The sequence below is a fragment of the Emydura macquarii genome, unplaced genomic scaffold (genome assembly GCF_026122565.2).
Source record: "Emydura macquarii macquarii isolate MOO-44397 ecotype Brisbane River unplaced genomic scaffold, CSIRO-AGI_Emac_v2 contig_1483, whole genome shotgun sequence".
Taxonomy (NCBI): domain Eukaryota; kingdom Metazoa; phylum Chordata; order Testudines; family Chelidae; genus Emydura; species Emydura macquarii.
The window spans coordinates 11,141,497-11,158,152 of NW_027131620.1; the positions used below are offsets into that span (position 1 = coordinate 11,141,497).

Here is a 16,656-nt window from a genome sequence, read left to right on the forward strand (position 1 = left end):
TTTTTACTGAGTGGACTATACACTATAAGTATCTACAGCAAAAATCAGTTTCTCCTTAACTTCACATACTACAGCATTGTCACTCTTAGGCTTGGTCTACACACTAGGAATTTATGTCAGCATAATTAGTGGCCCAAGAGTGTGGAAAATCCACAATTCTGAGTGACAATTATACTGACCTAACCCCCAGTGTAGACAGCGCTGTGTCGATGGGAGGGCTTCTTCAGTCAACACAGCTACTGCCTCTCGGGGAGATGGAGTACCTACACTGATGAGAGAAACTCTCCTGTCAGCGTACAGGTTCTCCACTCAGCACTGCAACTGTGCTACTATAAAGCTTTAAGTGTAGACAAGTTCTTATGTAAAAGTTGACATGGTACGAGCACTTTTTGGGAGACACTTTGTACTTGTCTTTGGAGGTCCGCTTGGGCCTAATTTTGAAGCCAGATATGAACCTGAGTAAACCACACCCAATGCCAACCCAAACCCAAGAGGGTTAAGTTGTTTTATACCCAACTCAAAAACCTGCCCCAAAACACATATTCTTCAACTTCAGGGTTTGTCTACAGCAACTTTAGTTCACAGCAAATTGGAAGCCTGCTATGGACCAGCTGTCCATTTGCACCCTGCTGACGGCGCATTAATGTGGTTTGATCTATTCCTCTTTCGAAATGAGACCAGATCAAAGTGTATTAACGACTGTTAATGTGTTCATCTGCAGGACGCAATTAGTCCATGGCATATGCAACTGTGTATGCAAGTCTGGAGTGATAATAAGACTACCTGAACAAAACTGAGACCAAATGCATGTTATACAAATTACATGAAACCCTAAACTTGTAGTCGGGTCCTGATGGGTTTGAGTCAGATTGTAACCTCTACTTGCTTCAAGATTACAGCTGTTAAGAGAAACTCATATGAAAGTCAGCCACAAGATTTCAAGTCAGAGCTTTAATATCAGAACTAAAACATCATTTGTTGAATTCATCTAAACCATTTAAAAAAATGGATGTAAAATTGTTATGGCACAAAATTCTGGCTCAGAGCTGGAGGGCCACATGGCCAAAATAAAGTAAAATAAAATAAAATACCAATAAAAAAAATACAAAAAACAGAGCTTTCACCGCACAATGCATGAATCAGAACTGAAAGACAACTTAAAGCTTCATTAAAACATCTGGCCAAATTCTGCTGAGAATTTATGCAATCCATTCTTTTTTTTAAAAAAAGACTTCAATAGGATTGCACAGACGTAATGGAGAAATTCTATGCAGATTGGGCAAGAATCACTAACATTTTGAAAACGTAGACATGTAAGAGCAAGTTTAAAACTATCCCTGCAGTAGGATTAATTGTATTCAAGAAAAATTGTTGAGACTACTTATAAAATTGATGCCACACACACGAAGGTTAGTTAGTGAAGGAAAACTAAATCTCAATACTTTCATCTTTTTCCATCATATTTGATAAAGTTAAATACAGACACAGCATGGCTCTTGTTTAGGCATCTGTTGGCAGTATACTTAGTATAAGATGGTATAATGAATCTAGGTAATCACTGTTTTATGACACTGTCTTTAATCTGTGGTTGACCTTCTGTACCAAAATCGAGCTCTGTAGTCATCACTGCATGTCATGAAGCCTGGATTGGTAGGAGAATGAACAATACAGCGGACAATGCTGTTATGCCCCAATGACAGAAGATTTCTCCGTTCTGCAGTTCTTGAGTCCCAGCAGCAGAGACTTATGGTCCTTTCATCAGGAAGTAACACATAGTCCTCTGTGTGGTTGAAGACTGCCTGTGTTCGGTGTACTTGTCGTCCACTCAAACCAGCTCCTAGAATAGCAGGGACATGATATTCATTAATGATGCAAGTAAAACATGTAACGGTAGTCTTGTGGAGGGTGGGTAGGGGAGAGATTTTCAAAAGCACAAAAAAAAGTCTCATTTAGATATTACTTGCTAAGGACCATCAACAAGGGTCAGCTTTATGTTGTTTATTAAGCTTTAGAAGTTAAGACGAAGGGTTCTTAGGAAAAAATTGTGCTCTAGCATTTCTCCACTCACCCTCACTACAGAAATACTGACAAATTCTTAGTAGCACTAAGGGAAACAAAGTCTCAGGCCTGAAGAATGACACAATAAATGAAAATGCCCTTGAAAATTGTGCACTCTCCTACAAAGCAACACACTTGCTGGTTATGTAATCAACAGGATTAGTATTGGATGCTGAACACAACTCAAATTAATCTGAGAATCAGATCACTAAAGTTCATAAAAACTTGCTGAGTCTAATACTAGATCATCAGAGCCAAATGTGAAATGAAGGCACATCTTCATAATATTTTTGAAATCTTTCTGGGTAGTTGCGCAGCTGCACTTCAGGAGATCACACTTCAAATTCTGACTTACATAATAAGTGATGAGTTTGGGAATTAGGAGGAATATTTATGTCCACTGAGCATTTAGCATGGCTGGCAATTTCTATTCAAGAGAATTAGAAGTATTTTAATAGGGATGCCAAACTTCTCCTGTGATCTATGCAAGCTTGCATAGCATTTACCCACTCTTTACCTGGCTGAAAAACAACAACATTAGTCCCTCATGTGCACAAGCATTAAGTTCAGATGCTCAATAAAAGTGAGAGAAAATTCATGTATGTTACACCTCCCCACCTGTTCAGAAGTCACAGCTGTTGGTGTTGGCATTAGACAGTCTAGATGTGTTTTTGCTAATAAAATTTTATGAATTATTAATTTGTTCTGGCTTTAAAAAAAATTGTGTCAATGTGGGCATTTACAACTAAAAGTGACTTTCAATGAGTTCGTTACAGTAGGAGTCTTTTTGGGGAGGAGGAAAGAGAAATGGCACGGGACACAATGCTTGCCAGAGTTCACCTTCTGTACATGAAAATTCAAAGAGCTGCTTGGAAATAAAAGGGCTTTTTTTTGTTTTTAAATAGTCAATACCACCACAGTGTGAGGATTCTCCCTGCAAAAACCACCTTGAATAAAGAAATCCTATATACATTCCAACAAACAGTTTACCTGGGGCGGAATTTCATATTACTGTAAGTGTTCACACACCATTCCATAGAAGTAGAGAATTAGACCTTCCCTCCTAACCAGAATCAACCAAATCAGAAGACATTCATAGCAGATAGGGCATGAGCATAATGGGAAACTCTTTGCTTCAAACACACTTCTCCCTCCAGTACTCTTAGTATGTAACAACTGTTAACTAAAACTGGAAAAACCGCAGCTAATGGAGGAAAGTACAAGTTCTCATAATCAATGTCTGTATATAATATATAGACATTATCTAGCTAGGCTGCTATTTCCACCACAGAAACTTAGCATTCACTGTCTTATAAAAATAAGGTGTTTCAGATATACCATGGCATACACAGACTTGATAAAGAAATAAGAGAAACACTCTTTCTAATCAAATCAAATAAAGAGGCAGCACTTTGCAAACATTTTGTGATTGTTTATCAGGCTATACTGCACCCTCTGCTGGTTAAAAATATTACCATTTTAGACTTTGAGCAAAAAGATCACTATGTTAAGTTACACTGAGTTCTTTTGCAAATTGAATCAAAGTGTCAATTTCTGGTTTTGGCAGATCAAAACTGCCCCATTTCTCTGGAAACTATATTTCACAGCAACAAGATCTCCTGTGGAGGTTAAGGAAGACTGAAAGGAGCCAGTCAGAAATTACTTGCCAAGATGTCTTAATATTTCTGCTTTTATTTTCCTTTCTGGAGTAACCAAAGAGTTGTACTTGATGATGCTTTCCCTGAACAGAAAGCTAACAGAGTAGTAATACATCATATGAAGTAACGATGGAAAGCAATCCAAATCCACCTAGATTAGTGTAAGATGCTGATCAACACCAAAAGGAAATCATGAAAGGCATGAAGTGACTTATCTATTATCAGTGACCAAGAAAAAAGAACTACAGGAATCCTACCATTTCATCCTCACAGAAGAAGCTACCAATTAACTTCAGAGGTTACTGCTCAACAGCACAAGGCTATTGTGATCTTATGAGTAAATTCTGAAAAGTTTTTCACAGATTTAACTGTGTGTGCATCAGTCACTGGACTAAGAACTTTCAAATTTGTACTGTATCAAATATTCATTCCCATCACTAGCTGATTACTGCATGAACAATTTTTGCTTGATAAGTCATCTGCCACATACCTGTATATTTGACCAGTGTACGACCTGTGGATATTTCCCATAGTTTAGCTACAGAGTCTTTTCCACTTGACAGGATGTACTTTGAATTTTTGGAAAAGATGGCAGAACAGACTTCAGCCCCATCATGTGCTTTCTCAAAAGTAGTGATACATCGATTTGAAACACCATCCCATAATTTGATGCATCCATCCTTGCTTCCTGTCACATACATGTTAGCACTTGCATTGTAGTTTACTGAACATATAGCATCGGTGTGTTGATCTTGAGGATTGCAAGACACAAAACACTGGAATGTGTTGATATCATACAAACGTAAGGTAGGATGCTGGGTACCAACAAGTATAAAGTCGCCAGAAGGATGAAAAGAGATGGAGCGTAGCATTTCTGCTTCCTGTGTGATGAGAAATATACAAATCAATGTAAAGAACCTATTTACAAAGAAAATCCTGGTGGATTCACAAGTTTGAAGTTCTACAATATTTTCCATATTAAAAAAAAGTAAGTTCAATTCTTAATTGATATAGAGTTTAGGGCAGGATACAAATTGGAGAACACCATTCCCCTCTCCACTATATGGCAGTAACACATTTAGATGGAGCAGGATTATACCTTAAGTCCTAGATCAATTTTCAAAGCCCATTCACGGGGTGAGGGAGAGAGGAGGACATTTTCCCATCAGCAACCAAAAAGAAATCCAGAGGACTTCAATGCTGTTCATAAAGGACATGCCAGAGGCATCACCCCTGGTAGTTTCAGGTTTCCCTGGTGGTACACATAGAGAGGAAAGTGGACATCAGATTTCCAAAGACCACAGGCACATGTTTTATGTACCTAATTTGTATCCATAATTACCACAAGAGTATCTGCAATTTGGATAATTGCATACTCCTGTGTACCTAGCAATTGCTAACACAAATTAGCTAACTGCTATCATGGTAGTTGGCAGATCTCAAGTGTTTTTGTTTTTTAAAAAAAATACTATAGCCTCTAACCTGGATATACTTGAAGGCTCTTTTGGCAGAAGGTTTTGAATAGTCAAACAATTTAAGCGTATAGTCCCTTGAACCAGATGCCAGGATCTGTTCTGTTGGATGGAAAGCTAAACACGTAACCTCATCCACATGATCATATAAAGTCCGAATAACAGGATGATTCTCCATGTTCTGCTGTGCTGTCTCATTCATCATGACCTATAGAGAACATTGATACACGTCAACCACCATCCAACTCTTTGGGTTTTTTTAAAATGCTCCGAGTAATAACAAACATATGGGATCTTCTGGTAGAAAATATATGTTTTAAAGAGGAAAAGTGAATTTTAAACACACACCAATACCTGCCTGATCTGCCAAGCAAACGCTGCATTTTTTGACAAATAACTAGGTATAAACATTATCATTCTTTTAAGTATATCTCAAAGTTCTTTGCAAATATTAGTCATTAACATTCCTATGATAAGTATACAATATCTTTCCTTTACAGAGAAACAAGCAGAAACCGACAGAGGTTAGTGACTTGCCCTAAGTCAAAATGGAGTCAACAGCAGAAAAAAAGAAATAAAACTCAGCTGTCCCAAGTGTTAGTCCCCTGCTCTAACTCGCAATACTACCCTTCTTAACTAAAAATCACCATTATAATTAAGACAAACGTTTCGTGATTTTGCTTAGGGCAGCATTCTTAGGACTATGCACTGCCTCTAGTTGTGTGCAGATTCCAGACAACAAAGGGTACTTTTCCTTAAGTATACAGTCATAGGCAGAACGATATAAAATGGATGTAGCATTTTAACATTCACTAACTGATCATGATTCGTGTGATATTTTACCTCGATGGGCATAGCACTTTTTGCCAACATTCTCTCTGTATCAAGAATTTTTATTGAGGCATCAGCAGATCCTGTAGCTATTAACTGCCCATCTCTGCTATATGTAGCTACGCGACATGGTCCTTTATGAGATGTGACGTAACAGGTCTCATATTCAGAAGCCTCCGGGGACATAGTCTGCACATCTGCATCAAATTCTAAGTCAATCCCCGTTCCTGGAGCTACGGTATCGGAGCGTCCAATTGCATACTGAACTGCGCTGTCATCGTTCTCCATTCCTGAAAGAAGAGAGATTAAATATGTTTACTTTCTCTACAAAAAGTCTTCATAAATATACTAGTAGCTGTTTAGAGTAGCCATGATTATGTCTCACTCCTGGAAGAATTCCGCACCACTACGCATGTGCAGAATTCATGTCTCCCTACAGATTTCCTTGCTTCCCTGCAGAAAATGATGGGGAAGCAAAGGGAAACTGCATGGGGGGTGGGAGGGTTGTGTGCGCCTGGGGACGCCCGCAGGTGTAGTTTGGAGGGGGGGGGGGAGGAGGGAGAGGGACAACACTGCCCTCCCAAAGAGAGGCAAGGCATGGGGGTCACGTGCCACTCCACCCCCCATTTCTGAGAGTGCAGGCTGAAGAAGAGTGCTGCTTGTACACTGCCTCCTGGTTTCTACTGGCGGTCATGCTCCTCTTCTGTGTGCTAGGAGCCATCCTGTTTTCTGTACAACACTGAGTGCCCATGGTGGGGCAGGTCGGGAGAAATGGGGGAAGGAGATAGGAAAAGATGGAAGAAGCAATGGGGAAGGAAGGGGGGTGAGATAGGGCAGGGGGATATGGGAGTCAGGAACGGGGCAGTGGGGAGAAGCGTGAATGGATGTGACAGGGGGATGTGGAAGAGGACATGGGAATTTGGGGGGGGGGGGGAGGAGGAGACAGGAGCCTAACATACAGCATCCCCTTAGTGGCAGCAGCAGCAACTGAGGCCCCCCGTTAAGCGGGCCCATCGAAACCCCACCCTGACAAGCCTCACACACACACACACACACACACACACCCCCCGCATCTGGACCACTCTGATAAGCCCTATGCACCTGGACCCTAACACCACCAAGCCTCACTTGCCCACACATCCCCCCCAAATCCCCGCACACCCAGACCCCTCTTGCTGAGCCCTAGCTACCTTCATCTGGACTTCTCTGCAGAGTCCCTTTCACCCGGAAACCCCAACAAGCCTGTGTATCCAGATGTCCCACTGAGCTGCCTGCACCCAGACTGCCCCACACAAAACCCTCTTACCCCACACCTGGATCCCCACACATCAAGCCCCTTTATACTTGAATCCTCCTGAGCTGAGCCTACCTGCCCACACCTGGTGCACCTGGAACAGAGGGGCAGGGCCCCGGGGTGTTTCTGGGGCAGATCCAGCTCTTGCACTGGGTCAGAGTCAGGTGCAGTCTTACCGCCAAGTCCTTGCCCTTGGGGGGGGGGGGGGGGCGGGAATGGGAGGAGGAGGGAGGAGCACTGCAGGGTGATCTCCCACCTCCATGCAGCCAATGGCCTGTGCTCCCCACTGCCATGCTGGGGCCTCCACATTTATTTATTGACAATTTTAAAAATATTGTGTGCAGAATTTTAAATTTTTTTGGTATAGAATTTTTAGTTTTTTGGCACAGAATTCCCTCAGGAGCAATGTCTACAGCCAGCTTTCACAGGAAACAGTAACACCTGCACAGAAAAATATTTAAAAAAAAAAAAGAACAGATGACATTTACAAAACCTTTTCCTTTACAGCTCAATGAAGAATAGCCATAATCTGTTTTCTTGGGTACCATCATCACCACAATGAAGCAGTACTATTAATGAGGTCCTGGTCCATGATTAGGGCTCCTATGCACTAGTAATTTAGATGAGAACCATTAATCCACCATACACGTAACTTCATATTCGACACCACCTTCTCTTCCAAGTTGTATCTACACTGGCAAAATGAGAACTCAATTCACCAGTGGAAGTTGCAGCTTAGACAAGGCACAACCATTTTTAACCACATCATTAATCTATTCTGAGCAGGGTTATATGGTGTGCCTGATCTATGTCATCTAACCCCATTCAGAGTAGAGTTGGATGCTAATATTCTTCGTTAAGATAGATCTGGCACTTATTATACTGATGCTCTCAGAGTTGTCTGAAACACTGACTATTTCAGTTTGCTGTGTACCCTGCCATGACATTATCCAAGAAGATTTTCAAAAAGCTCATGATGAAAGATAACTATACTAAGACATCAATTGCTTAACACCAAAATGTATGTAAAGTTAAAGGCTCTATTTCAGAGCTCCTTGTAGCTCCTTTGTCATTAGTTTTTTTCTGAGCAAAACAAATCTAGCTGAAATGCAGTGATTCAAGTCACGACATTATACAAAATAAGATAAGAAGGTAGTCTGAAGAACTGTTAAAGCTTACTCTGCTTTAAATAGCCTTTTGGTAATTTTATTCATGTGGTAGTTAACTTTGTAGCAGTTTTTCACTAGTATAAAAATTCTCCCAAGTATAAAATTATACTGCTCCATGGAAAAGTTGGGTATGTTTTCAGTAAACAGAATACCTCTTATTCTTTGAGACTTTAATGATAAAGTGTTTCCAACACTAATACTGCAATGAACACACACACACAAAAACCAGATTAGTGACAGATCTAAATTTACTCCTAATCACACTGGGACACAATGCATTTTGGTTTAGCAGATTTCACTGACTTTTTCATTGGTATTCTTCTGCCTAACTCAATTACAAGTCTCTCCATAATAATTTGTTTGGCTCTGCTGGTGAAAAAAAAATTACCTTAGAGTACATTATTATTTATATTCCAGTAGCACATAGAAACTCCAACAGAGAGTTGGGCCCTATAGTGCAGGGGTGCCAAATATCCGGCCCGCAGGCCGCATACGGCCCACCAACCTTTTTGGTCCGGCCCCAGCACGCGACATCGCGTGGCATTAAACTCTCTGGCAGCATCATGCGCTGCCGCCAGGGCGTACGATGTCGTGAGATCTGTGTACTCTGTGCACGAGACACAGCGCTCCATAACGGCCTAGTATCTCGATTTATGGTATGTATGGCCCACCTGAAGTACATTTAATTCAAATCTGGACCGCCATGGCAAATGAGTTTGACACCCCTGCTACAGTGCATAAGAGGCACTGTACTTACTAAGAGAGTTTGTCATAGTAATACATAGTTCCTATCCCAAACGCCTTACCATGTAAATAAAAAAGAAACAGAAGGGTGGAGAAAACACAGATATGCAGAGAGGTGAAGTGACTTGCCCAAGGTCACAAATCAGAGCAAAAAATAGATCACAAATAGATCACAAATTGCAGAGCAAAGAATAGAACCCAGATCTGAGTCCTAGTCCAGCATCCTATCCACTGGACCACACTGCCTCAACTACGATGGATTAGAAAGTACACAACTTTTAACAGAGGTTTCCTATTAAGTTCCATTCTCCAACAGATACAATATTCACCTGCTTAGTGTTACCTAGTGTTTATGCGGGATTATGTGGGATTGGGTGGGTCAGTTAGTTTCTATTATATTTATCAATGGATTATTTGATTTGCTCCACAAGAGCTAATGGCCCCATTTTTTCAGTGTATTTTTAGAAGACTGTCAAGGGCATCCAGAGCATTGGAAAGGCACTACTTGCAAGAGTCCAAATAAGTAAGAAATCTTTTCTAGGATTTAACCAAAAGACTTATATTTTGTTTCCTATGCATAATATGACAACTGTACAGCAACATTAGGAGTTATTGTTGTATAAATTAACAAGAACATTTGCTTTTACATTGTATTGTGTCCACTACAGAACCACAGAGATGTAAGGCTGGAAGGGACCTCTAGAGATTAAGTCCCATCCCTGTCCCGCTCAGCCAGAACCTACATACTTGGACTTCAGCAAAAAGTCTGTAATTGCTTGTATATTTATATTAATCCTGCATTACAGCTTACCTAGTTTAATCAGATGCAGCAGTTGTTCAGAGGGTGCACAGACTGATTGTGGTTTTATCTCATTTATCAAGCCATTGGCAATGTTTATGTATCCATCATACAGCAACTGACTAATAATCAGTTTGTAAAGTTGTTGACGATCTTTCAAGCTTACTTTTGTTCTATACATAGTGAGCAAGGAATGCCTTGCGGGTGGCTGAAACAAGAAAAAAAATACTTACAAAACGGTTACATTGCATTGGTATAATCTTTCATACAAAATATATCCCAACACCTTTCAGCGTTAAGTAGCGCTGTTAAAGAGACAAATTTGAAAAGGTTTTGTATATGCAAAGGAAAGGGATTTTCAGCCAAGATGCACAACTAGACGGACAACTGAGAAGAGATAACAGAAAGCTTTTGCAGACAGCAACAACTACAGAGGAAAGAGTCCACCAGTTACCAGCACTCAGACTGTGATTAAGGACTGCTATGAAAGCGAGAGAAGAGCAACACTGGTTAGCAATGTCCATCTCTTGCCAGTAACCTCTCTTTAATTCAATCAAGCAGGTGTGGGGAGATGGGCAAACAGTTCGGAAAGGCAGGCTTAACAAACATACAAATCTGTAGGGAAGCTAAGAGGCAGTGAAGCCCCCCAAAACCAAACCCCAGCCTATGACCTCCCCCAATCCATCCCTTTCCAGCCCCAAAGAACAATCGATTGTTATAAACGGCGAGGGGTGAAGTAAACTAAGGGGCGGGGGGAAAACTGTCTGCAAGGAAAGTGACCAGCCTCGCTGCTGTTCCTTGAGACCGCGGGCTAGAGGAAAGGGCCTCCCACAAGCGAGCAGCGCTGGAAGGCGCTCAGCCCAGCAGGGCGGAGGAAAGGAGTTGGTCACCCCGCCCCGGCACCTACCTGCCCGTCTTTCTGCCTCCCTTGCTCTAGTCTCCCACTAAAATGGCGACTGGAGCCCTGAGAACATCGATAGATGCTGGCGGCGGCGTGAGGAGGGTATCCCATCGCTCCCCAGCGCAGTTTGCAGCTTTGCGCTACTAAGCATGCTCGTGGGCAGCGAGCATGCTCACTGGTACCTGCGCTGAAGTCAGCCGGCAGCGCGGCCCGCACTTGGATTCTACAGCGAGCTACCTGCTGGAGTCCCGGCATCCGCGAAGGGCACAAACCCAGAGGTGGAAAGGCTGAGCAGGCGCTGCACTCCAGGGGGCCAGAAGCGGGTGCAAGGAAGAGAGGGGGCGGCGGTATTAAGAGCCGCTGCCAGCTAGGAACGGGAAGTTTCCTAGAATGGGGTTTGTAAAAATAGGGTGTAGATGGCAGAGGGGCAATTGTTACCTCTGCCAGGCAGCGCCTCTTAGCGCCCGCTGCTCAGGGCTATGTCCTTAAAGCCACAGTGCATCCCCATGCCTGCCCTAGACAAAGCAACTCTTCCCGATCTGAAAAGATGGACTGAGCAGCTAACGACACCTGCAGTCGGTGAAACCCAAACACACACTCTTCTCGCTCTAAAACAATTGAATTCCTGTACATGTTTTTAAACATGGTTAAGAATTCCTTTTCAGTATGTATGTCTGCATAAAGATTCAGAGCAGTTTGTCTTATCTCCTGATCTGGTTCCCTGAATTAGAGCCCCTTTTTGTATTCCACTGTCAATGCTGTTTCACTCTTTTTAATTAGTTACTTTAAAAAAATGGTAGTTTTATTACTCTTATACTTCATTTACATTCATTAGCATAGTGCAATGGCATCCATCTGAACAATTTAATTTATATTTCAATAGCAAATAATTCAAAGATATTAATGGTTACTAGAGGTTTTAAGCAAGCACATTTCACATTGTTTCTAGTAAGACACTTCATACGTTTTTACTGTGATTGTGGAGTTTGCAGTTTAATAGCACAAATTTATTCTTTTGCATCAAATGACTTCAAGGCTGACTGACTTCCTGGGTTAGTATCAAAACTTTAGTTTCTCCTGCCTTCCTTAGATTGCCTCGAAGTTGTGTGCCCCATGGGGATGCAAGGTTTGAGTGGTGATCCAAATTAGGGGCCATTTGAACCAGGGAAATACAGCCCCTGCTCCTCCCTATCCTCACGGCTTTTCTTAATAGTCACATGTTCTGGCAATGAATTTTTGATCACAGATAGTGATCAAACCAGGGCTGAGAGATCATCACACAAGGGTCTCCAATGCTTGAAAAGCTACCTCAACTGAATGCATGGTATCTACTATCCCTTGGGGGGTGCGGAGGAGGGGGGGAAATCAAATTACATTAATAGCCAAAGACTTCAATTCTGCTATTAGAAGCACTATTCTTTAAAATGCTGGATAGTATGACACATGGATTATACTAAGCCTGTACAGAGAGAGGCTAGCTGGAAACTACCTCTACATCACATGTACTGAATGGCTCCAGTGGGACTGTTATGATTACCAAACCTAGAACACAGCCAGGTGGCAAATCCAGCCCACACCAGAACTGAAAAGCAGGAGTCTCAGTTTGCTCCAATCTGCCTCTGTCAAAGGGAGATTACATTTCTACAAAATTCAATCTGAATACAGCAGAATATTCTGAAGGTACTGAAACTTGTTTACAAAAAATACACATGCAAACTGCTCACTGGAAGGTGCCTGGGGTGGAAGAGGAGGTGGGAATAGGGAGAGGGATTTGGGGGTTAGAGAAACGAGATGAGATAAATGGGGATGGTGGGAAGGAAAGGGGTTGAGAGGCTTAGATGATGGGGAGGGGAAGAATACAGGGGGAGGGACATGGGGGCTACCAGGGGAATAGGGAGACAATGGCACCTCTCCTTTCCCATGTACATGCCACTATCTTGAGAGGTACGGACCTCGCCCCCCCGCCCTGTGATCTGTGGGGACTTGCCTTTCCAGGGGGTCTGAGCTCCTCTCCCTCCCCATAAACTGGCATTGGACTGTCCCTGCTCCCAGCAGTGGTGTTGCTGACACCTGTGTCTGTATCAGGATCAAGGGAGCACTGCCCATCTATGGTGGTCTACTTCCCCCCCCCGCCCGAGGGCCACAGTCTGGAAGGGGTGAGTTTGTATGTGGGTGGGAGGGAAGGGTCTCATCCCCTCCACTCCCCCCCGGACTAGATGATTTTTAGATACTTATATTCATAGTTAATATACAGTGTTAGTGTAATGCTATTTTTGATAAATATGATGCAACAAGGTAAGAATATGTTCATGGTAGCTAAAGATAAAAATGGAAATAGCACATACTGTGCTCATCCTTTTTAATAGTGGACATTGATTGAACTGGCAGGAATTGAGCATGTGACTCACCGTTTTACTCAGCTTGGACCCAAAACCTTAACATTTAGCGTAAGTATGAAGGGGTTATCAGTGGCACACTACATAGCAAATATAACACAAGACTGTGGCAAGTAATATATGCATACCTTAATATGAAACTGCGTGCATGCAAGCGTACTGATTCCAAACAGTCATTAACTAAAAAAAGTAAACCATTACTAAACATTGAGTGACTTTATGAAAACATGAAACCCACTTATGAAGTCAGCTATTGGCAACTCATTTTAAAGTTTAGATTCTTCATCCACTGAGAAACTGGAAAATCTACTATGTGACTCTGGAAAACAAAAATTGTGGAACACAAGACACTGCTAGATGGACACAACTGTTGGGCCACTGATCCCAAAAATATTCAATATCAAATTTTGATGGCTTTCTAATTATGATGATTCCATTTCAAAAACTGATTAGCTTATAGAAACATTGTTGGAGCATAATTGCTATTTTTCTCCTATGTTTATCTTAATGAAAAAGCTTGCATATTCCTAGTGAGGTTAAAGTATATGAGAAGGTAAACAGGAAAAGTAGAATGTCTTAGTACAGAGTTATTTTAGAATGTTTATTAAAATATGGCAAAATTTGGTACTTTAATGAAAGAAATTGGGTTCTCTATATGAACAGTGTTTAATTAGTGAAAAATGAAAAAGTGGTTGAAACTGAAAGAGCACAGAAATATAGTAGGATATATAGTTATATCTACCAGCATCACACTAACAAATTTAAGACAAATAGATGAGGGTATCACATATTATTTAAATATGACATCCACCCAAAAGGAAAATATTTGCAAATCATTAATGTAGTTCTTGAAATAAGTGACATCCCTGAATCTATTTCTATCTATAGTTTCTGTAATTAGGAAATAATCATTAGATTAAATTATATTGATTCTGCAGACAGCATGAAAGTCTACTACTGCAACCCTGTCAGATGCAAGAAGGAAAAACAAAGATTGTGTAATGGTAAGAAACACAAAATTATATTAGAAACACACACCATATGTTTGAGCAGGTAAACAAACAAAATAGGATTGTTCACTGCATAACAACAGAAGTTATGGCCCAGTATCTAGACAGCTGCATATAGACCAGATGGAATAACCTGGGATTGTGGTAATAATTCCACATCAATAAATACTTCAACTGCAGCTGATAGTCATATCTTTACTTCTGAAATGTAGCTGGAAAATTAAAAAAAAAAAAAAGTCACAGCAGAAGTTCAAGAAATATTACTTTACAATTTTGAATTAATTGAAATTATATTTGGCAATTAGTTTTGTGTCATCATTTTTTCTTTTTTCAAAGGCACAGTGTGACTTCTGCAAGAGATGGGCACATGCACCCTATCTACCTTCCACAGGGAACCAATAAAGACATCCTGAGCAATAAAAAAAAAAAAGAATACATTCTTTGTGCAACTGTGTTTACAAAATCTGAATATTGTATAATCATTTTAAAAGATAAATATTTTGGTTTTCTTGCAACTATACAGTCAAAATACAAATAATGAAGTTCAATTTTAATGTACACAGGTAAAGTAACAAAAATAAAGTGTTAAATCTGTTTCTAAAAATAAGTTTAGATGCTTGTTTTTAAAATAATGTTGACATGTAAAGTAAGCTATTGTTTGTTGGTAGCAAATTATGACAGATAGCAGCACTTCCATCATAAATTGTTAACTCTGTGCTTCTCCATCCCCTAAACACGGAGTAGCAAAACTGTGATGGGAGTGCTCCCCTCAGTCATCATAATATGTCACTTTGGACCATGGATGGGGAAGCATAGAAGTAGAAAATTGTGACAGTGCAATAATAGAAAATACCTAGAGATCAGTAACTGCTATCAGCAGCAAATTGTGCTATGAGCAGTTTGTAACATACTACATGCTAAACAACCAGGCATCCACTATCATTTGCTAGGTGATCCTGCAAATGCATACCACAAAAGCATGAGTCTGGGAGTATGTACAGACCCCTGGCAAAAGCCTACTTTTTGCAGGGAGGAAAGAAGAATATAGAGTTGCACTAGAAGCCTGGAAATAGAGGTTCTGTTCCTGGTCTGGAAGGTCAGGGTTCTACTATTTACAGCAGTGTAATCCAGGAAAGCATGATTAATTTATTTCCAGTTCTGAGAGAAATAGAATTTAATTGTTAGAGAAGTAGGATCTAATGACAAGCTGAAGAATGATCAAGGGGCTACAGAGATCAGTGGCAGTCTTCGGGGGTACATCAGAGAGAGACCTGGGCAGGAATTAGGGACTGAACGACCTAATAGGATCTGTAGCTGAAATTCAAAACTCCTGGGTTCAATTCCTACTTTGATGGCGAGACAGCAGCGGAATCTCAGGGAATTGGGACTGCTTGGTTCTATTGGGTCTGGGTTGAAAAGCCTAGAAACACTGCTTGACATTGCCAGTGCCTCTCCCACTTTCCAAGCCTGGGTGGAAGCAAATGGAATTTAAAAATCACAAGGCCTCACTGCTGCAGGCCTCTGAGATGACTCCAGAATTTAACAGGCAGCACGGGTGCAGACTCAGACAACGGTGTTGAGGCACACAGACCCCAGAGGACACACACCCACCCCCTCACAAGAGGCAGCCCTACTCACCTCAGCCTCAAGAAAAGGCAGCCGCAGTGGCCGTGGCTCAGCATTGGGGGAGCCCATGTTACCGATGCCCCGTGGAAGCGGGCGTCGATCACACACCGAGGGAACACGACGGCCTGACATCCTCCTCACACCTGGCCTCGCTGCCATCTATTACGCGTCACTGCTACGCAGCCCCACGCACCGAGATCACTTTCACACTTGTCCTCACGAGCACGGGGCCCACGGGAACGGCTTTAATCCAGCACTCTCCTTCAAAGGCCTTAAATCCTCGTCACGCCGGGGCCCGGCGGCCGTCGATCACACAATGGCCCGCAAGCCCCTTCACGACTGTGCTTAACAGCCCGAGTCCTATGGGAGCCACCACGCGAGACGCCTTGCTGCTAGTATAACAAAACGGCCCCCTCACGTTTGTCCTTGAGCGCCCACGGCCCGTTGGTGCGACACGCTGGCTCTATGTCTCCTTCGCGCTCGCGCTGCAGAGCCCACGGCCCGTGGGCCCCGTCACCGATCGCACTTCCTCGCCGATGCGACACGCTGGCCAGTGTCCCACTCACGTTTGCGCTCGAGAGCTCTCACGGCTCGTGGGAGCGGCCGTTGGCCACACGTCACCGCCGGTGCGACACACTCGCCAATACCCACTCGCGCCCGTGAGGCAGCACCGCGACTGCCCCTCTGCCGGAAGTAAA

At 42.1% G+C, this 16,656-nt stretch overlaps 1 protein-coding gene across 2 annotated transcripts; it reads right to left on the minus strand.

The window, feature by feature from the left end:
- Positions 1–932: 932 nt before the first annotated feature.
- Positions 933–16,651, minus strand: CSTF1 (cleavage stimulation factor subunit 1). Of its 2 annotated transcripts, none has more exons than XM_067554198.1 (6): positions 15,971–16,651; positions 10,038–10,233; positions 6,032–6,309; positions 5,199–5,396; positions 4,207–4,597; positions 933–1,837 (listed from the first exon to the last, which is right to left on the minus strand). In XM_067554198.1, exons 1-6 carry the CDS (start codon positions 16,115–16,117, stop codon positions 1,578–1,580), a joined length of 1,470 nt encoding a protein of 489 aa, XP_067410299.1. In that variant the 5' UTR covers positions 16,118–16,651; the 3' UTR covers positions 933–1,577. The 2 variants fall into 2 exon arrangements, with proteins under 2 accessions (XP_067410299.1, XP_067410300.1); XM_067554199.1 differs by lacking the exon at positions 15,971–16,651 and adding an exon at positions 10,933–10,949.
- Between the last annotated feature and the right edge of the window lie 5 nt (positions 16,652–16,656).